The following is a 23,078-nucleotide window of genomic DNA, read 5'->3' as shown; positions in this document are numbered from 1 at the left end:
GACCAGAGGCTGTGAGAAGAACCAACGCTACAAACTCGGAAAAGGAAAACAACCAAAAAAACTGCTGCATATTTACCCTGCGAGCCCCCATGAGAGCCACATGTGAAAACTGACACCTGCTCTCTCATTGCACTTTCTCAGGATCCTGGTTGTGTATGTGTTTGTTTGTATGACAGTAAATTTCGCTTTGTGCCTCTCATCTCAGTTCGTGTAGCTTGTGTGTGTGTGTGTGTGTGTGTGTGTGTGTGTGTGTGTGTGTGTGTGTGTGTGTGTGTGTGTGTGTGTGTGTGTGTGTGTGTGTGTGTGTGTTGGTGTAAAGCCCAGTGGGAAACCGAATACAAGAGGGCCCTATACCAGATAAACAGAGTCAGAGGGGCTTGATAGCAAACGCAGCTGGAAACACGCAGAGACACCCTGAGAATGCTCTCTAATGCTTCTCTAAACATGTAATAGATCACTTAGCTGCACTGTCACAATACTCTCATATGAACCCCTGTGTGCTTTAATCTTCTCTGTCGGGATCTCACATAAATTTTGAAAAATATCTCCAAAGTGTCGTTTCGCAGGACTGAATTATCTCAAGATTTAGTCGGAGTGACATGAGAGATCTGTTTATGGCAGCTGGGGTCGAGCCTCAGGCTGCATCCATATGACTGTAGCTGCTTCAGACATGCACTGGACTCTGCAGTTCCTCCATATTTTCTCTGGAGGAGGAACATGTGTGAACGTAAATGTCCAAGTGAGATGCTCCGCAGTTTCTGTGGACTTTGTCCACCTGGCCAGTCAGAAGAAATCCAGGAGCAGTCAAAGTCACAACAGTTTGTGGTGATAAGAGCTGACGACAGCATCTTTGTTGTCAAGGAAATAACTTGATCTTGGCAGCAGAGTTAATACGTCACTTCCTGCCTCTGTCTCTGAATAATGAGGATTTGATGCTGTTGTGAACGCGTCTGTGCAGAAATCCTCCCGTTGCATTGTGCAAGTGTGAAAGGCAAACTGGGTAAACCAATTTTTCAGAGTTTAGTTGACAATTCACTTTCATCTGACTCGCAGTCTCACTCACATGCACACGTCATCTTGTTTTAGTTTCTTGTGCTTGTTTTATCCCATCCATTATTGTCGCCACTTCTTTAAAAGTGCATTTACGATTACGGCTCCACACTGGTGCAATTCACTTTTTCTTTTGTATTCAGCAGCTCCAAATATAACCTAATTATAGTGTCTGGGGTCAGAGGTCACAGCTGGGTGCCCTCAGGACTTTTCATTACCAAAATGGAGGGAAGAGGCTGCAGGTGTCTGAAATGGAGCTCTCTATGTATTGTGCCCAAATATGTGAAGTCATTTAGATTAGATATGCCCATTCAAATATAGTAAATATGCAAAATGCAATGTGTTCATAATAGACATTGTGACATTTAACAAAACTTAAAAACATATTTTAAATTATAGATTTGGTTTAAGTATAAGCTAAATGCATTTTCTCAGTGGTACTCAAACTTCTTGCATGTGTAAAAGTACAAATAAATAGAAAACTTACACATATATTTTACGTATGTAAAATGTATGTGTAAGTAAAAGTACCACATTAACCTTTCCACAAAAAAATATTTAGTACCTGCTCTTAAGTATATTTCAAGTTTTAAAAGTAAAAGTACTTGCAGAGTGTAGCCTATTCCCATAACGCAAAGGTCTACTACATCATTATGGCTGAGTCTCAGCGGGCTCTAATGTTATCGACCTGCTCTGATTGGATCAGTGAACTAATTCTGCTCTGATCATTGATTCAAATATTTTTAAAAACAATTTCAACATGTCGCACAATACATTGTAAAGATTGGCAGATATACGTTGAGAAGTAAGAATGTAAATTATATATCCCTAAAAATAACATGATAAATGTACTTCCCACCACTACATTTACTGAAGTACCTCCACCATGTTACTTTGCAGTGTTTTCTTTCAAACCTTATGATCAGCTTACCCAACAGTATATAAATATAAATACTTTATTATTATTTACACCATCCCTTCATCTTACTGAACTTAATTAACTGAACACAAATGACACTTTAATGCAAAAAATTCCGATAATGTAATACATAATAATTTATGTACTTAAACTTTTGATATTTCAATGTATACCTTTATATTTTTCATTAGTAAGAATTTGCAGAGTTTTTACTTTCAATGGAGGGTTTTACTTTTATTTTATTACTTCAATCATTTGTGTTTTCTGAGGCCAACAGTAATCTGTTTCAACCCTGATATTGTTTATTGATACATCCTAACATCCTGATTGAGACGGCAAAGTCTCTCTTCCAACCATCTTCTCCATCTTCAGACACACAGTCTCCCTTCACTCCTTTATTTACGCAGTCCGTCAAAATTAATTTTCACTGTTTACGAACCTCACAGCTCCTCCAAAATTGTTTCCCTTACTCTCTCTCTCTCACTCTCTCTCTCTCCCTCTCTCATGGGACGCTGGTGTGATAATCATCTTCGAAGCCTGATAATTATTGTATCTCTCCCCGACGCAGCAGTGAGATCCCATCTCTTATCTTTGCGTACGAAGTTAATGATGGTGCCATTGAAGTGAGGCCGACTTTACACAGCGACAGTGTCAACACTGCAGCCAGCCTTGATGTACTTTGCATTGATTCTCACATTCCTCTGTGTTCAAAAGCACACAAGGGAATAGTTTAGCTCATGGTTAAACAGGCCTCTCTCTTTTTAAGTGGTTCTTCACACATCGTTGCCGCTGCTAACTCTGAGGATTTGGCTTTTTTTTCTTTTACAGTCAGACAGGAGATGAAAGAGCCGATTGAAAACACGTCGCACTGGCCGCAGAATGCAGAGGAGGTTTCCTGTGGTACGTGAGCTTTAAGGGTAAATTTAGTCTCCAAAGCATCCACAGCATTCGATTGCAGCCAGATTGAAGCAGGCATGTGTCTCTTTTTATGGACGCTGCATTTCCTCATTAGACTGTGGTGATGTGGCAAAATGAGTCTGCTTGTGAAAGCTTCGGTCAGCCTTGTTTTTTTTTTTTGAAAGGAAACTCACTTTAGTGATTTCCCTTTGGAGAACGACGTCCCCCCCCTTTCACTTCACATTTATGACTCTCATTAGGTGCAATTAGCTGCATCTCCCTCTCCCACAACTTGTAATCCAGATGATGGTATCGTCATCAGCAGCCCAGCGGTGTTGTACTAACACCCTGGGCCTGGTGAATTTTGATGTTGGAGCCCAACTGGGGGTCAGACAGAGGTTCTCCGCTGTCTGTCTTGTTTGCCGCTCCCCCGCCCCCACACACTGCTTCTAATTGGCTGAATCAGTTTGGAGGGAAACTCAACAAGGAGCAGGATCCCTCCAAAATTGACAATAGGTAAAGTGTTTTACATATGTCCACAGGAAAGACAGATGTTGTCCCTCTCGACCACATCCACATCAGAATACCCTTATTTAGATACAATGGGAGAGAATACAAAGGGACTATATTTTGGCGGTCAGGCAGATGCATAATTTTTGGCGGCTGAGACGACTTCACGTTCTTAACGTTGCTACGATAAATGGTTTTGATGCTGTGAAGTGTGGAAAGTTGATTTCAGGTATCTTTACCAGCATTACAACTTTCACATCTGTGTGGGAAGTTTTCAAACTAAAGACATTCTGGTCCTGAAAACATTCTGCAGTGTTACTACTTGACACTGTGGTGAATTGGTTTCTTAAAGCTGACAAAATTGATTGATTGATTAATTAAGAAGTATTAAGGTGCAGGGAGGCTGAAATAAAATACTCATGGGATCTCTCTGCCTCAGGATTAATAATTTAATGAACAATATGACATTTTGGAAAATACAATGCAGAGTTTATAGAGTTTAATTCAAGTAATTTTATCCAGGTTTCAAACATGGCAACCAACATTTAAACAAACTGAAATTCATTTATTACTTAAATACTGTTTATTTACAGGCGGTAAACATATACCTTTAATTAGCAGCTGGTTAGCTTAGCTAAGAATTAACATTTGAAATAGGGGAAGACACTATTCTGTCCATAAGTAGGAAAACATGCGAAAAAGCTAAAAAGTTTTAAAAAGCTGAGATTTTTTAAAAAAGCATTTCTCTTCTCGTGCATTTTATCTAACCAATTTGCATGGAAGCAAACAATTATTTACATAAAATGATCCGTTAAAGGTACTAAATGTGCCTTGTCCCTTTAATAGGCATGCACAGAATAAATGTGACTAAAATCTTATGAATACTCAAATCACATGTGTCAATCATCAAATCATCATATATTGATTCGATTTATTCCATTGCAATATAAAGTATGTAGAATAATCTATTAATAATAGCTAATTCAACTAAAAAAGAACTAGCACAAGTCACATTTTAAAGGACACACATCAGAAACTCACGATTGAAAATGTTGCAAAGTTAAAAGAAAAGAATGGATGGTGTTTTTTTTTGTTTTGTTGCCTGACTGCACTCAATCTCTTCCTCCTTCTTCCTCCCTCTTCCTCCTTCTTCCTCCTCCTCCTCTGCACTGCATTCCGCTCCATCAGTTGAGTTTGGTCAGCCTTATCCATCCTTGGCTGTGCAGAATATAATTAGTCTGCCTACACACACACACACATAGAGACTTTAAACTTTAAACCCCCTATACAATGGCCCACTCACACAATAGACACATGCCAATACTATGACCCCCTCGGCTATCACCCCCATGCACAAAAAACTCCCTGTCCATCCCCAGACCCCTCCTCCCTCCTCCCTCCTGCTCACTCAGCAGAATAATGAGACTGATCGCATTTTTTAACATATCGCATTTCACATCATATCATGGAAATAACGAAGAGCTTAACAGGTGCTGAATCTCAGCTGTTATGGTGTAGATCTAAAATCTGGCTGGTGGTCAGACTTACGCTCGGAAAAGTCTCCACGTATTAACTTTCAAGTGATAAAGTTAATAACGTGTTACGGTTTCAAAGCTGGATGATGTAACCAAAGATGGAGCTGAGCTTTACCATTAAAAGTAAGGATATAAAGTCACTGCTTAATGCATTTTCAAGTAGTATCTAAGATTGCTGCATGAACCACGACAATTGCAATGATTTTTATTTGCAAAAGTTGCACAACAGTTATTCTGAAGGGATAATAACAAGCGATTTAATGACCATTCCTCCAGCCTTAGCTGTAATCCAAGAATCTTTACATCTCAGCCCCCAGATGACAATTAAACTGTGTGAATAGACTCAGTGGGACCATAATTGCACATGCACCAAATCCCAAACCCCACAGCGTCTTTCATGTCCCACCATCTCTCATCAACTCGATTCAGAGTCCTTGGTGACCTGCAGCTCGTCCCTGAGCCCCTTTTGATCAGTTCTTTTTGGAAAATGCCTTCGCTCCCTCAGCACCTGCAACTCAGTGTCCTGTGGCTCATCAGTAGGACCTGTCTTTTTTTTAAACGGATGCATCTGTTGCAAATGAGGTGGCCTTTGTCTCGGTAGGAGAAACCCTTGAGGGGACCGCCAAAATTTGGTGTCTCCCTGGCTCCACAATTGAGAGAGCCCCCAACCCCCCAGCTTCTCTGACCCACCCACCCACACATACACACACACACAGACACACACACCTCCTACTTCAGGGGTATCATATCACCTATCCCTTGGGGTATGGTGGTGTGCATGCTGGATGTTCTCATGATAACAGGTGTATTTGAATGCATACAACAGGTGGGATAAATGCTTGAAGACTCTGTGGCTGTTTGTTGGTTTGACCATTGTTTTCTGTGAGTTTTGTGTTTTATATCACACAGTGCAATTAATTAACATTCAGCAATATTTATTACCTCCCCTACGGAGGTTAGGTTTCAATCAACGTGCTCTATGACAGTTAATAGGATTACAGAAAAACTGCTGGGTGGATTATCATGAAACTTGGTGGAAGGATGCTGTTCAGGTCAGGGATTAAAGTTTAGGTGTGGATCTGTCTGGATCAGGTGACGGATTGCGGACTGTGTTTCACACATTCTTTAACATTACAAGGACATTTTTAAACATTTTCCCTCATTTCTCAGAGATAAATTCAAGCATCCTGATGAAAAAAACAAGCATGTTCAGAGGGGTGGGTCTAATCTGGTGAATCTGAATGTGGTTTCATAAGGACACTGTTGGGCCTTTATGGAGATTGTTAGTCTACTTTTTAATCATTTCATTTCATGCTTTTGTGCTACAGTTTTGGAAGTGACCGATAAATTCAGTTTTTATGCCCATGAAGAGCTCTGCACAACAAACCAGAGGCAATAAATATTTATTTCACTGCTCCGTGTGGATGTTTGCCTTCATTTCCCTCATCTGACCTGGTGACTGGTGAACAGAGGAAGCTGATAGAGGGGAAAAAAGGAGGAGAGACAAAACCGAGTCTGTCCTCTGACTGAGTGGCTCTTCAATGGAGGTTGTTTCTTTCTGCAGTGAACTGTGTCCTCCTGCAGACGAGCGAGAAAGCAAAGGAAAAGATGGGAACAAGGGGAACTTGCTGAATAACTAGAGCATGGAGTAGAGTCCTGAATTGCCTTGCACATTCATGCATGCACACATATGCATGAGTGCATAGACTTTTCCTCTCTATGCCATACTTGTATACACACACACACACAGACACACACACACATGGAAACGCACACTCATACAGAGTCCAAGCTCAAGGATTTTGGGCCTATCTGCACATGTATGCAGGCTAATCAGGGTCTCTTCACAGACAGAATGCAAAGGGTCACTCAGGGTGAGATGTTTGTGATGGAAATTTGGACGGCAGGCGTAGGAAAACAAAGCTACAGACAAGGCGCCCCAGAGACGACATACTTTACACATGAGATAACACACACTGAGGAGTTGCAAAAAAAATAGGGCAACAAAGCCTTTCTCATTCATATTACTAATGAAGGGTTGCATTGCAGATATGAAATTATAAGAGAATAGTAGGAAAATATTTGTCTGTAGATCTAATTCGGAGAGCTGGTGTAGAATAATGAATACATAAAAATAGCTTTAGTGGAATCTGCATGGACAAACACACCTTTTTTGGCCACTTGTTGATTATTTAAAATTGGCTTTTTCCCTAAATACTTCATTTTACTCCAACTGTCTCCATGAAGCATTAAGGATTTGTCCCTTGACTGCATATGATCCAGTGGTGAAGGTGTCACATCACCCTCTTCATTCCGTCACCACTGGAGCTCAGGACATACAGACCTGGCTTTAACTGGGCACACAGAGCCTGGATCAGGGGCATCCAATGGAACCGCTGCGCCTCACTGAGAAATCACACAAAGATGGGATTTAATGGCCCTTCGATTGAGCGGTTCTGAAAAGCCAACCTCTGACCCCCAGCCTTGACCCCAGGAAACCCCGCCCATCCTCCAGGGTCCAGTGCTTGTCACTGGTCATTTGTCAAACACTGATCTGATTAACGTCCAATTTGGGTTCTGCAGACTACACACTTCTCAGATCAAGAAAAGCTGCTTTCAGCAACTTTACATGACAACAAATAGCCGGATTGTTGAGGGGAGAGCAAAGTATTTGTTCCATTCAGGGACGGCAGACGGATAAAACCTGGAAAGACACGACCTTGGTATCTCAGTATGGATAGTTTGTGTACACTGGTAAAGAAAGTAGACTGTTGTAACATTTTCTACTGAATCACAGATTAAAAATAAAGATGATTATGGGAAATAAGGTCTCCTCCCTTATCAACAGAGTCATCCAAACCAAACATGTCCTACGATGATCTCATCCAAATCTAATGATTCACAGTGTCCAGACACAGGAATCCTCTGTGTTCATATTAGTCCAAGAGAACGAATCTTCAAAAACACAGCCGTAAGCATTTTGTCTGAGTATGAAGTTTGCCCATGGAGGACTCAAAACTGGCATCCTCACTATATAAAATAATTACTGCTACAACTGCACAATGCAATTTTATTTGCTTTTGATTTGTAAGTAAATATTACGCGATTCTGCAAATGACTTTGATTCATTAGCAGTTCATTTAGTTTAACTAACTTCTACTAACCAGAGAGTTGGTGGTTCAACCCCTGGCTCCTCAATTCTTCTAACGACTACACAGGCAGAATTCCTCCAGTGCTACTTGCCCAGGAATCCTTGGACAAGAAGCTAAACCCCCAAAGTGCTCCAGATAGATGTGCAAGCAGTACATGAATGGTGTGTGATTGCGCTGTGTACAGAAGTGCTGTAAGAATGTGTGTGAGTGGGTAAATGTGAATAGTTGATCAAATTGGAAAAAGCACTAGATACAGTTTGTTTACAGTCAGTGTCCGCTGTAGGTTTCCTCTGCAAAGTTGACTAAATAAATTCTGCTGCAACTCTTGTTTCTTTTGAATCAGTGCTGAAGATTTTCCTTCTTGCCACTACCTTTTATTAAATCATTATTTAATGGTTCATGTGCAATCCATTCACTGTACAAATTATCACACATAATTTATGTCTTCCTGTCTTTACACTGTATAAACTACTTTAATTACATTCATGTTTTTCTTTATTTATATGTTTTTTATAAATAAATTTATTCTTTACACTTGAGTATTGCATGTTACTTATTACTTGCTGATGTCTTTTTGAAAAACAAACATGACTAACATGCACACACACACACACACACACACACACACACACACACACACACACACACTCACAAAATTAGCCCATAGCTCATTATATGTCTGCCACAGCTCCTTTGGATTGTGCTGGTTTGGGAGGGGTTGGGCTGGGGACCCTGTAGAGTTTGACCTCAGGGGACACTGGGGAGTTGTCCTGTCGGGGGAGTATCAATAAGGAGAGGACGGGGGGGATGGGGCATGAGGGAGGGAAAGTCACTTCTTGGTGCCCCTGCTGGTTCACTTCTCCTCTGTGAAGATCCCCACTGATTTCTTTTAAATTGAAAAACACACTGATTAGTCTTCAGTATAGTAAACTCCAGCGGAACAATTGCTTTTAAAATGATGATGTAAGGAGGTAAAACAAAGCTCCTTATAATTATAAACAAGACTCAATCTTGTCTTTTTGCAGCCAGTAGTTTAAAACAATCAGTGGACAAACAGTTTCCATCTGGAGGAAGTTGTCAGTTTTATTGAAGTTTAACTTTTTTTTGAAATGCAGCGGTGGAGGAGGGGAGGACGATTTTCCCTCCGCATCCCTGAATAAGTCGGAGGCTGGAGTTTTGATTTCCCTCCAAAAACTCTATTGTAAAAACTTCTCCCCCTTCACTTATACAAGCTACTCAGCGGCCGCCTCCACCCCCAGCCGTCACCCATCAATCCACGGTGATGTGTGTGTGTGTCTTTTGAGACGTGGGGGGCGTCTCAGCCAGAGTGCCGTTAACCCCCCAGGGTGTAAAGGATTTCTGGACTAACACTGCAAGCTTCAAAAACAAACTCTTTGATTTTGGTTTACTCAAGTTTCTTTTAGGCCTCAAACTGACAGACATGTCATTTGAGTCACGTTCCACTGTGTAAAGTGGATTAATGCACATGTGCGATTTTCACTGATGCTTTTTACAACATCTCTTAACATCCTGTTATATTTTGCACAGACTTTGTTCAGTTGCATTTTAAGATCCGCATTTCATCGGCTCCCTGTTTGAGAGCACGTGCCTGTAACCTTGGAATAAAAAACATGGATGCATCCTGTAGGAGGTAAAATTAGTTTTTCCACCATCTCCCCCTTTGTCAGGAAGTTAATCAGGGCTACAGAGGTGTGTAGATGGCCTTTGACCTCTTTGGTATCTCTGGCCTTTCTCTTACGTGCCTCCAGGGTAACATCAGGATATTCCTCATTTGACTCTTAACCTAGAACTCCCATTTAAACACCAGTGGTTCAAAATTAAGGCATGTGCAGATAAAAGCACATTTATTTTATTTAATTTGTTCTCTACAAATGATTACCAAAGACCAGTATCCACAATTCTACTAATCATCACATGTAACATGAGAGTATTGAGTGTGCAAAACTGAAGAAATAGCTTCTGTTATCATCAGTGATCATTGTAGAATGTACAAGTTTATACTGGTAAATCAATTATACAGAAAAAACCTAGTGCACTTTCTTTTGTGTTGTTTTTCCACTGAAAACATATCACTTCCTGTAATCCCTCTGAAATAATAAAGATCAGATTCAACAACCTTCTTATTGTAAAATGTAACTGCAATATTTCACCTGTAATATGTAAATACACCAACATGGATGAACCACCAAGAACATCACAGAAAGCAGCAGAGATCAACAGAGGTGATCTGTGGAATAGCGAGCAAGTTGAACACAAGACTTCTTCAACCCTGACTGGGACGCTCAGGTGATGAAAAAGAGTTTATAGCTGCACCCAAACAACATTGCTGAGGAATTATTTCTTGCAAAACAAAATAATGCTCTTAACTGTGCAATATTCACTGTGATATATTCATCTATATGCTATTCATCTGTGTACATGCTATATTCATCTGTCTGTGCTATATCAATGGCCAAATACCAAAATGGGAGGGTGTGAACGATAGAGGATTATGGAGAGTGAGGCATGTCAAATGAAATGTCACTCCATTTTAGTGGAATTAATTTCTTCATGGGGAATATTTTTGCCTGGTGCTTTCAAGTGTTTAAGAAGAACAGGTAAAAAAAAAAAAAGTGTCTCCTCTCAGGTCAGGCACAGACAGAGCTCTTTATGTGGATCCACCTGAAGGAGAACAGAGAGCATCTTTGAATGACGTTCGTCTAGTACAATACATTATATGGGGAGCCAGAGTATGTAAAGGGTGAATTGTGATTGACAGCTGAGCATGTGTGTGCATCTGTGCAGTTTTCTATGGTGTGAGTGATGGTTAATTAGAGTGTGTTGTCAGGCATCTACGTCCTGTTTTCCTCCATTTCCGTCTTGTTACAGTTAAAACACAGGAACTATTCTGTTACGTTTTTGTACATGAAGCATTCAGAGCCTCTTTAACAATCTGCAGTAAGTCCATGAGCCTGCCCCCTTCTTAAAAATGAGCTAACCCACCAAACAAACGGCCACAATTGTGGATAAATACTGCTTTTGTTTCACCCATTTGAGGCCGAGGTATCACTTAAAGGCGAGGGGAGTGTGTCCACCCTTTTTCACTTTTCAGGGTCTTTGGCGCTGAATAGCGGGGACCACTGCCAAATGGGAAAACGACTACACAGGCAGAAAGAAAGACCAGAATCAATCAGGAAGTGGCAGCTTTTCAGCTGTGCCAGAGGAGCCGGGCAACTTCCTGGTCCTGTTGCCAAGGTTACTGGAAGCTCAGCCAGCTGGTGCAGCGGGCAGCAGTTGGAGTTGATGGAGCGGGGGGCGGTGGCGGTGGCGGCGGGTGACGGTTGGGATGTTGGGCAGGAGCAGTGGGTGGAAAACTGGTGAGAGAGGGAGAGGATGTTTAAATGTAAGCAATCATCAAACAGCATTGAACCATCACAATGTGAGTGTGTGTTTCTCTTCTCTTTTTAATCCTTTGTAAAAAATCATAATATCTTTCACTGCTTCTGGTTTCCTCACACTTCGTTTCATTGTAGGATTATGTATTATCTATAATATTTTCTTCTGGAATTCTCATCTTTTATTCACTGAAGTAACTAGTAAGTACTGTTCAATGTTTTAGAAATAATCATATAAACTCTGTGAGAAATCAGCAGGGAATGAAACAACCTACTGAATGTTATATTTTCATTTGTGGTGTTACTCTAAATCTCTTTTTTGACAGAAGTTTAAAGAAGAGCCTTGCGCTTGAAATGTCACTATGGAAAATAAATCCTTGAACGGGAGCTTGTGGGTGTGTGGATTTTCTCCTTTTTTCAAAGACCTAAACTTTTGTTAAAAATGATGCAGATAATATTAGACTGAAGAGAAAATGGTGGATTTGGGTCCTTCAAACTTATATTATGTTATATATTTCCTGTGCAAAAATGAATTCTAATCATGTATAAATTACTATATCTAGTAATTAATTTTAAAATGTTGATCTGTGTTTAGTTTGATAAAAACAAAAAAGTTAATTTAGTAAGTGTTTTACAGAGATGGGACTGGGGGCTGGTTGAGTGGATGACTGGGTGTTCTAGGGGGGATCAGGGGACCAGACTGGTGAAGATAGAGGTAAACACAGCTGGGGACACATAGTGCTGGTGGGTCTGCGGCTCAGCGGCCCCTTCACTCATTTATCAGTGTGTTTGCTCAGGGGATGTGGCCTAATCTTCACACGCTGATCTCGGAGCGAAGCCTTCACAGAACCCCAACAGGCCCAGGGATGAAAGCGACCTTGTCCACTGTCGCAGCCCTGCTAATTCCCCCATGACCAAACTTGAATGTTATTATTAAAGGCCTCGGGGGTCATCGATGGATCTGCCTGCATGGGGTTGGATCTCTCTGTGGGTGGGATGGCCCTGATAATATATACTAAACTCTTGATCATAATCTGATGTTTCTCTGAAATGCCTCTGACTGATGAACAGGTCATTGTCATGGGGTGTCAGGCCAAACAAACGTTATCAGTGACACAGAAAATATTTACAATAGGCCGACTTAAATTTCAGATGAACGCGGGGAGATAAATCCTGATTGTCAGGGGTTCATTGATGCTTATAAAACTGGTTCTTCAAAGAGTTTCTGCATTCCTCAAATAATTAAATCCTATCTATCTATCTTTCTATCTATCTATCTATCTGTTTATCATTCTGTCTATCTATCATTCTGTCTATCCATCTATCTATCTATCTATCCATCCATCAATCTGTTTATCATTCTGTCTATCAATCATTCTGTCTATCTACAGGTTTAAACTCTGGTTATACAGCGCCACCTGCTGGTTATTTCTTAAAGTTGAGCTTCTCTCAAGATGGTATAAAATGCTGCAACTAACGATAAGTATGATCAGTAACAAGACCTTTAAAAATATAAAATAAAGAGCAGATTGAAATGTATTATAAAACATTTTGTTCACATGGAAATTACAATCAAATCCAAAGAGTTTAAAGTATGCATATATGTTTCAAGGACTGTTACATTTATTGCATGATGACTCCATGTATATGTTTTCTGCACCACGCTGTGTATATTCTAGGAAATAGAAAAATTATATTAAGTGCATGATAATGTCAAAGGAGCAAATAAAGTCCTCTCGGCTTCCGTAAAGGTCGCGTAGGCGCTTGACGTCAGCACAACAACAACCTGTCATGACAGCTCGTCTGGAGGAAAGAAATAATTCGTTCAGCCTTGATAAGAGAATATTTACGGTCCACATCAACCGCATGTAAGAGCTCATCTCCCAGGTAAGGACTGGACACCGTGAACCCCAGAAACAAACACTCACTTACCTGCTAACTGCCAAAATGGAAACTGGTGAAGGCTGTACAGCACACAAGCTAACCTAGCGTTAGCCACTTGGTGTCTTTGGTTGCCTAGCGGCGTTGAGATAAACGTTGAGATAAATCCCTCAAATATTTTATTCTGGTCAGTTATAGCTAAACTTCCCAACCAGCTGCCGGTTGCATGTAAGCATTTGTGACTGAATAGTGGGTAGATATTCGTTTTATTAGCATCCTGCCCAGCAAAGCGTTTGTCGTCAATGTAGCTTAGCATGGTAGCTCAGCTAAATAGCTAACATCTGAGCACCGAACTCTTGTGCGCTGTGGACTCAAGTTAACGACGTTGTCACTCGTGTATTTGTGCTCGCGGCTCCAGTATATGACATATTTATGTGTGTGTGTGTGTAGTGTTGCTTATTTACAACCTTTACTTCCATTGGATGCCTGTGGTGTAGCGTTACAGGACCAGCGGGAGGGACGGTGAGCTGTTCGGGGATGTGTGTTTAGCTAGCAGTGTTGCTCGTGTAGTTACCGCCGATGTCCGTCACATGAATAGTTAATTGGTCTGCTCACCTCACCGTGTTGCTCAGCGGCGAGCACCGTCAGCAAATTGAACGGATGCCCGTCTGAGTGGCATCGAGAGCCGCACCAAACTCGCCCCAAGACGCGCATTGCAGGCGCACTGCAGCAGCGGCGCGCCTGTGAATGTGGACATTAACATTACATGGACTGTGTCTCTGTTCTAGTGTGTGAGATCCAGGAGGGACAGGGCATTCTTCGACCTGTCGGTTAGACAGCCGAAGAGACGGGGAACAGGATTGGGAAGCAGGGCGAGGCGGGCCCCGCGGAGCCGGCGGAGAAAATGGCCGGCAGCCCGGAGAAGAGTTCCACCGCGCAGGAGCTGAAAGAGCAGGGGAACCGGCTGTTCCTCTGCCGCAAGTACCAGGAGGCTGCTACATGCTACAGCAAAGCTATCGTGAGTAATTGTCTTTGTATAAGAATAAGCATTACAATGAATCGACTCAATCTACATGAAAAGACATCAGAGCATTGCAACATCCTTTTTTTTTTTTAAAGAAAAAACTGATAAGTGAATGTCCCTCTGAATGTCTATGGTGCAGTGGTTTCACTGTGCACGTGTATTGTCTTGTCTGTCCTGTCTCCCAGAACCGTAATCCATCTGTGGCAGTGTACTACACGAACAGGGCTCTCTGCCACGTGAAGCTGCAGCAGCATGACAAGGCTCTGGCAGATTGTAAGCATGCGCTGGAGCTGGACAGTCAGTCGGTCAAGGCCCACTTCTTCCTGGGCCAGTGTCACCTAGAGCTGGAGAACTATGATGAAGCCATTGGTAATCTGCAGAAAGGTAATAACAGCCTCCTAAAGCATGATGAATCTTTTCATACATTGTGCAATAGTGTGTGAAGCAGCTTGCTCATATTTCATTATGAACTTGAACATTGATGATGTACCTCATCAATGTTCAAGTTCATAAGTTTACTTCAATGCTATGTCACATTCCTGCCGTTGTGCTGATCCTTGAATGAGCTGTCACCTCTTAAAGTCTTTGTTGATTGTAATAATCAATTGATTTTACAGTTATTCTTAGATCATGTCAGCAGGGGTGTACTATATAATGCTTTGTCCCTATAATTATATATATTGTAACATGTAGAAATGGTTTTACTGACTTGTCATCTATTCACTACAGATGACAGAAATAAATCTTGTGGAAACAGCCCGATGTTGCTGTAATGCCGTTTCTCTTTGACAGCGTATAACCTGGCAAAAGAACAGAGGCTGAATTTTGGAGACGACATCCCCAGTGCCTTGCGCATTGCTAAGAAGAAACGCTGGAACAGCATTGAGGAGAAGCGCATCAACCAGGAGAACGAGTTACATGCTTACTTGACCAAGCTCATACTGGCTGAGAAGGAAAGGTGAGGCTGGGGAAGCGGGCAGCAGTCAGATATCCAGCATTGTAATTTTTAGTCTGATAATGAGCTCTTGGTGATTACTGCTACTCACTGAAATTAATCAATGGTTATTATTTTGTTCAGGACGGAGGTGTAATTTTTAAATAACTTTGTGCTTTTGTGCAGAGAACTAGAGGAATACAAAGAGAAACAGGATGACAATCAAAATGGAGGCGATGCCGCCAAGATTGCATCAAAACATGTACGTTTTGAATATTTTTGCGGTTGGCTGTGATGCTTTTAGTAAACTTACTATATGCACTTACATTTTTATGAATATGAAATGTCACCTACTTAGGACAAGTATCTAATGGACATGGAGGAGCTCTTCTCTCAAGTGGATGAGAAAAGAAAAGTAAGGATTACATTTTATTCATTCAAATTGTATTCATTCACTCAGTCGTTCAGGTTATCCTATCAATCATTGGGCAAAAAATGCATGTATACATCCCGCATAGGTCACCAGTCCATTACAAGGCCCGTTTTGATTTTATTCGACCACACAAATGCATGTTTGCTCACTACACACCTACATCACACCATCTCCTCTTATCGTTGACATAGCAACAACAGAAATAGACTCACACAAAGCTTCAGATTTGCTTACACATTTATAATCTGTTTCCCTTTGTCTGAGAACATTCTCCCTGGCCTTTTCCTGTGTCATACATTCAACCTTCACACTACGCTAGTGACTACATCTGCACCTACACTATAGAAGGTCGTTACTGTGTTTTTTATTTCCACTTGAAGCTGATAAATTATCCTTTCTACAGACTGAGGAAGTTGTCATGTATTTGTGTATGATGTCGCTCGTCTGTATGTATTAGAAGGTGTGAGCAGCAATGATTCAGCGTAGCGCTGGAAAATACAGTTGAAAGAGGAAATACTGTCATAATTCTAATATATGTGTTTTTAACACTTTGATGATATTTTTAGTAAGCGCAGTGTTTTTTTCACTGAAGCATTTAATCCAAACATGGAGAGGCTGATTTTGCAGTAGTTTGTCATTAAACTGTAATAATCCTTGTGAGAGCAGGGAAAGACAGGATCATGTATCATTTAGCATTTTTACATCAGCATGACTCTGTGTTTTGTTGTTTGTTCAGAAGCGGGAGATCCCAGATTACCTGTGCGGGAAGATCAGCTTTGAGTTGATGAGAGAGCCCTGCATCACACCCAGTGGAATCACCTACGATCGCAAGGACATTGAAGAGCACCTACAGGTAAAACAACGTATACTTTTCATATAACTGCAGATTTGATTATCTTGAGGCTAAACACCCATCATGTCAGAACATGATGCAAAGACATTCATGACGTTTACAGTAAACAACCAAATAAATTGTTAAAATAATCATTAATACTAGGTACAGTTTATCTGCGTCACCTCTTTTGGTATTTTGTCAAAAAACACTCTACTCAATAAACCAATAATTAATACTTCCATCAAGGAGACTGTGTTTTCATTAGCTATTGTTTGTCTGTTATCAGAATTAGGAAAAAAGTAATGAACTGATGAACATGTGATTTCGGAGTGACCCAGATAAACTTGTGAAAGCAGGACAAACATTTTGACAAAATATTCGGTTATGGGTTGGGGTCGGTCATGTCATCTGGGTTATTTGATTTTTTTTTTTCACTACACATGCCTGTAATTGAGGAAATTGGGGGTGCTTATTCTTTTTCCTGGGCTTAGATGGGGGTCGACAGAAAACTGTGGCCTGAGCCACACTCAATTTTTATGAGTCCATATGGTATTTGTTTACTAACCCTATTTCACTTGCAGCATGTCAAAGATAAAGTATATTGTGTGATTGTCCCAAAATACATAGAACACTTCATAGGACTATATATTATTTGTGAAACTTGGGTACTAATGCTAACACTATCATTTAACTTGCTCTCCCTGTAGCGAGTGGGTCATTTTGACCCTGTAACCAGGAGTCCTCTGACCCAGGACCAGCTGATCCCGAACCTGGCCATGAAGGAAGTCATTGATGCCTTTATCCAGGAGAACGGCTGGGTGGAGGACTACTGAAGTGACCCCCCCCCCCCCCCCCGCGTCCCATTACTCTCATAATGCCCCGAAACTCAACACAAAGCCTGGACAACACAAGACATTAGAGAATCACCCCTTGCCTCGAACTTAAACTTAACACAAGCAGGAAAAGCCACACGATGGACTACCAGATGGGAGCCATACAGCTTGCTCTGCCTTCCCTCCTCCTCCTCCTCTTCCACCTCCTCCTCACATTTTATCTTTGCTGTAAAACATCCTGCTCTGACTCTCTGAGGCTCTGTGGTCATGGCCTGCTGCTCCCTTTAAAACCCCCTTTCCATTCAGATATTCTCTACTTTCTCCTGTCCTCTCTGTCATGCTGTTTCTAGTATTACAAGCCTGACTCCTTTCTTACACAAAACAAGGGGCCATGTTCTCAGGTCTCCTCTTGCTCCCTCTCTGTCTTTCTCTTTCTCTGAGTGCCACAATCCTGGGAAAGCATCAGCATTGCACACCAGTGTTTCACAGAACCCACCAATATAAAAACAATTACACTTTGGTGGCAGAATTAATTCAAACATTGGCCTTTTATTTGGCGTTTACTCCTGTATTTCATAGTTATTTTTTTTCTTTTAAGAACGGAGCATTTGCTGAAATGGTAACTTAAATGCCAAAACTCTATTCTCAACAAGGGTGACTAGTTTGTATGCAAGTTTTACACAATGACAATTGAACAATTAGTCAACGGTAAGTTTGTCACTGAGTATTTTAACCTGTTGTGAGTTAACTGGCATGACTCCGGCGCTCCATGTCGCCATACTGTAAGACTCTCCTCACTTTTTTTTTTTCAGTCATCACACCCCTGTTACAGACAATTGAAATAAGTTGAATGTATGCAAAGTTTACTCTTTAGGTTTGACCTACAGTAATTCAAGATGTTTCTTACCAGGACAATGTAAGGTTTCCATGAAAAAAGCCTTGAAATGGGTAATGGAAATGACTGCTGCATAAGAAAAAAAAAAGAAGACGTTTCTACGTTGCTGGATAATTATTGAAAATGTTTGAATTCGATAGATGGCGTCAGCTGATCGGGCTGAAGCTCAAATCTGCGTCGAAGAATGGTCTGTGCTGTCTGTGTCGTTCATAGAAACTAAATCCTGTGCTCGGACGTTGTGTTTGGCTTGTGCTGTCTGCCTGGAATGTCAGTGTGTGGCCGCTTTCATCATGCATGAAGTGAATTTTCTTTTCCTTTGCAAAAAAACAAAAGAGGGCGTTTGTCACTTCCTTCGCCTTTTTTGCTGTTCATTTTATGCACCTTCTCCTCCCAGTGTCACAGTTTGTAAAAGACGATGGTTGCATCAGCTCATGTACACCAGTCGTCGGTGTGAAACTAACTTTAAGATTGTGAACATCCTGTTACAAGGATTTGAGGTTCACTAGCATTGCTGTACCCACCTCCTCTGTATTAGACATGCTGGAAGAGTTTCAACCATCTTTATCGCCCATACCTCAGTCCCATCCTCTTAGTTTACAGGTTTTTCTGCTGAATGTGTGTCCGTGGTGAGTTAGGCCTGTCGGTGGTTTGTGTTGAGGTGCAGGCAGTGTAAATAATTTGCTTGTGTATCTCAGATTTTATTTCTTTACAAAATAAGGTTCTTTTTTTTTTTTTCTCTTGAGAAATCCTATAGAGCTTGAGAAACTGTATTAAATGTAGATATGTTGATAACATAAATGCCTGCCTCTGTTTTCATTTGTCCAAATTAAGTTTCTCATTAAAGAGGTACCGAGTATGATGGTAACTCCGCTGCTCATTGGAATCAATTCTCTTACATATCATTTTTTTTGCAGCACAATTAATAACACACGCCCTTCAATAAATTCTCAGTTGGGTAAATTTAATAGGTTTTTCAAATATATATATATATATGTGTGTGTATATTCTAGTGGGTTTTCTGCTTTGAAATTTCCCACTTATCTGCATTTTATTAAAAATCCAGTAACCAGTAAGGCTGGATCCTAAAAATGAACATCCTTTTTAGCTGGTCAGATTTACCTTTAGCCTCAGTGTACCCTCAGGTCTAAGTTAAGATTAAAAGGACGAAACACCTGATGAGGGGTTGGATGAAGCTAGGGTGCAACTGAAGATTATTATTTTCATTACAACCAGTCTGACGGAGCTTAAACATGATGGTTACCTCTCTCCTCTCTCTCTCTTCTCTCCCCTCTTTGCCACCCACCTCTCCTATCTTCCCCCATTTTTCTCCACTCACCTCAACTGGGCAGATGACCACCTTTTTTCTCTCCACTCATTGTGGGAACTGTTTGGTTTTTCTATACATTTTAAGGTCTTGTAATATGTTATGATTTGGAACTTAAAATTGAATTGAATACCATTCATTTTTATTCACTGTTTTTTTTGCCATGTATTTTGTGAAGCACTTTGTAACCTCGTTTAGATAAGTGCTATACAAATAAAGTTATTATAATTAGTAGTAGTATTATTATTCATCCTTGAATCTGATGAAAACCTTTAAAGTTAACCAATTTTTTTATTGCACATGGTTTTGTTATCATCTACTCCCTCAAATCACAGAAATATGAAAATACAAACACAAAAAAATAGCACAAAGCAATTTGAATGAAAAGTGTCTCCAGGTATGTCCATAGTAACCAGGGATGTTGCTGCTGAGTTTAAATCTTTTAACTATGAGAAATGAAGCTTCACACAAGTCCAGTCGTGTCGATGAGCCACCGGTAATCTCAGACAGATAGAAATCACTGCTGTGGATCAGATCAGAAGTTTGTACTTAACATCTCTGCACTGTTCTGTCATGTAACATGTACACACACAAGATGCAGGTGCAATGTGTCTGCATCAGTCACATGCACAGGACAGTGTCACCAGGCATCACACACCAGGCCTATTGTCAGAGCGTCCATCAGAGCTGACGTCATGCCCTGTGCTAGGAGGGAAGAGGACTGGTTATTAACAAGTGGGACTGAGTTAGCAACGTCGACCGACAACAAAACAACACAAACATGGTGAGAAGAAATGTTTCCTCTAGTGACTTTCGACTTCATGGGATCTTTGATGAGAGTGAAGGGTTACAACTTGGGACTGGATGTTGGATAATGGCTGATTCTGGATGTTCTGTGTGTGTTTGCAGAAGTGTGCTGTGGTTTTTCTTTGTGTCTTTGGATTGTCAATCAGTCTCTCCTCAGGGACACAAGGTAAGAAATCAAGAACTAAATGTCTTCAGTGAAAAATGTATGTTTTTTGTTCGTTCTGTCAATTTTCCTTCCTTCCTTTCCGCCCTCCCTCCATGCTTTCATTCTTTCTTTGATTTTTTTCTTTCCTCCCCCTCCCTGCTTTCTTTTATTTTTTTGTTCTGTCTTTCTTTTAATTTTCCTTCCTTCCTTCCTCCCTTTATTTCTTTCCTATCCCTGCTGTTATTCTTTCTGTTTCCTTCCTTCCTCTTCCCTGCCTTTATTATTCCCTTTTTCCTTCCTTCCCTTTCTTTCTTTCCTATTTCATTTCCCTTCACTCCTTTCTTCCTCCTTGTTTTCTTTCTTTCTTTTCTATTTTCTTTTCCTTCCTCCCTGCTTCCTTTTATTTCATTTTTTCTTTCATTTTTTCCTTCCTTCCTACCTTCCTCCCTGCTTTCTTTCTTCCCTATTTTCCTTCCTTCGTCCCCCATGCTTTCTTTCTTTCTTCCCTTCTTCTCTCTCACACTGATCAAGATCGTCTTAACTCCTAACTGTTTGTGTGACCACAGTGGGTCTGAGTGAGAAGGTCCTGGTGTTCCCGTATGAGACGGATTTCAGCTTCGTGGCCCTGATCCCGCAGAAGGACATGAGCCTGAAGGCCCTCACCCTGTGCATGCGTGTGGCCACCGAGCTGCCTGAAGAGCGGCAGGTCATCCTGTTCGCCTACCGCACGGCCGACTATGACGAACTCAACGTGTGGCGTGAGAGGGATGGCCGCATCTCCTTCTACATGAGCGGCGATGGCGTCTTCTTCCACCTGCCGCCCCTCTCCACCTTCCGAACCAGCCTCTGCCTCACCTGGGAGTCTCGCACAGGCCTCACAGCTTTCTGGGTGGAGGGCAAGCGGAGCACATACCAGGTCTACAAACCCGGACACACCATCCGTCCGCAGGGCACTGTCCTCCTGGGGCAGGACCCAGACAAGCACCTGGGGGGTCTGGAGGCCGTGCAGAGCTTCGTAGGGGAGGTGACCGACCTGAACATGTGGGACTTCGTGCTCTCCAGGAGCATGATCCAGGCCTGGCACTACGGCCACAAGGTCCCCAAGGGGAACATCTTTGACTGGGCCACCCTCGAGTACGAGCTGAACGGGAACGTGATGGTGGTGGATGATGACTGACTGATGGAGAGGGTCGCAGAAAGGGGCCGGGCGTCAGAGACGTGTTTTGGATTAATACTCATATGTGTGGTTGTCTCTCTTAGATCCTGTGATGTTTGACATTAGGATCCTTAAACTTCCCCTTATTCCTTAAAACATCAGAAAGCGGTGGTGTTTGCGACATTAAATCATGTATAATATATCAGTTTTACACATTAATGCATCACTCAAACATTTTGCAACATTGTAACTTATTTTATGATCTCGGCGATTCCTCTAATTTTGCATATTTAACTTCTATTGATCCTCTTTGTATTTCACTGTTCCATCCTTTGATTGAAAAAAAAAATCAATCAGAAGAGGTTGATGTGCCAGATGTATCCATAGGGTGGCAGTCTGCGCTAGTTCACGTCAAACAGAAACTTGTGTCAGAGCTTCATCATGCACGTGCACCCACTGATGTCATGTGGCCACAAATAGCTGATGAGAAAAACATGTTTGATTGCTATAATTATAATTAAATTAAATTTATGTTTGCAAACCGTCAAGATTTTACAGATTATGTCAATTTAAACATTTGCAAATGTCTAATAACTAAGATCTCAGCCTGCATAGCACAGATGCTGTAGTGCATCTAACTGCTAACTTGAGACAACACATTTAAATGATCAATTTTAAGTGTTAAATGTATTAAACTGTAACAGAAACAAGCCTCTTTCAAAGATTTTCCATCATACATGAAATATTTGTCAGCCTTTGTTTTTACAGGTCCTTTGCTTGGTGATATTTATGACACGGAAATTCTAGGGTCAGGGTTAGGGTGTCAGATGATTAAAGATACAGGAACCCACCACCTTAATTGGATTGTTGCTTACAGGGGTTGCGGTTGGGGTTAGGGTTGCAGTGTAGGGTTAGGGTTAGGAGTTAGGGGTAACTGCTGTTATTGTTGAAGTCATATAGCACACCAATTAGTTCATTTAAAAGAACAATAGTGTAAATAATTTAAGATAAATATGTAAAATCTTAAATTTAAAAAAAGTGTTAGGGTTAGGGTTGCAGTTACGGTTAGGGTTAGGGTTAGGGTTAGGGTTGGGGATGAAAACCCATTGGAGATAGAAGATTTTCTTGAATAACTTTTGTCCTGAAGGTCATAGAGACTTGAAAGTTGGTTCCATCTGAACTAATGTGGGGATGCCCGATCCATTGGTACCATCCCCGAGTTTCTACGACCTCCGGAAGGGGTCAAACCACCAAATCTCAAAGAAAAAGTACAAGATATTTTTGAATAACTTTCTTTCTGAAAGTCATAGAGACTCGGGCATTTCACACATAATAAAGGGGCGACAGCCACGC

The 23,078-nt window shown here is 41.2% G+C and overlaps 2 protein-coding genes and 1 long non-coding RNA gene across 3 annotated transcripts; 2 read left to right on the top strand and 1 right to left on the bottom strand.

Annotated features, from left to right (window-relative positions):
* Positions 1-10,711: 10,711 nt before the first annotated feature.
* Positions 10,712-14,132, bottom strand: LOC138406041 (uncharacterized). The gene is made up of 2 exons (XR_011239710.1): positions 13,807-14,132; positions 10,712-11,437 (listed from the first exon to the last, which is right to left on the bottom strand). It is a non-coding gene; the product is annotated as an uncharacterized lncRNA (long non-coding RNA).
* An 88-nt stretch (positions 14,133-14,220) lies between these two features.
* Positions 14,221-19,091, top strand: LOC109626710 (E3 ubiquitin-protein ligase CHIP-like). Its single transcript, XM_020082843.2, has 7 exons — positions 14,221-14,357; positions 14,549-14,747; positions 15,156-15,321; positions 15,484-15,559; positions 15,656-15,712; positions 16,467-16,583; positions 17,273-19,091. The coding sequence occupies exons 1-7, from the start codon at positions 14,244-14,246 to the stop codon at positions 17,396-17,398; spliced, it is 855 nt and encodes a 284-aa protein (XP_019938402.1). The 5' UTR covers positions 14,221-14,243; the 3' UTR covers positions 17,399-19,091.
* Positions 19,092-20,261: 1,170 nt separating this feature from the next.
* crp1 (C-reactive protein 1) lies at positions 20,262-22,435 on the top strand. The gene is made up of 3 exons (XM_020083376.2): positions 20,262-20,401; positions 20,527-20,590; positions 21,136-22,435. The coding sequence occupies exons 1-3, from the start codon at positions 20,399-20,401 to the stop codon at positions 21,744-21,746; spliced, it is 678 nt and encodes a 225-aa protein (XP_019938935.2). The 5' UTR covers positions 20,262-20,398; the 3' UTR covers positions 21,747-22,435.
* Positions 22,436-23,078: the final 643 nt, after the last annotated feature.

This window comes from Paralichthys olivaceus, chromosome 21 (genome assembly GCF_024713975.1).
Source record: "Paralichthys olivaceus isolate ysfri-2021 chromosome 21, ASM2471397v2, whole genome shotgun sequence".
NCBI classification, from domain to species: domain Eukaryota; kingdom Metazoa; phylum Chordata; class Actinopteri; order Pleuronectiformes; family Paralichthyidae; genus Paralichthys; species Paralichthys olivaceus.
This window is presented reverse-complemented; position numbering and strand designations above follow the sequence as displayed.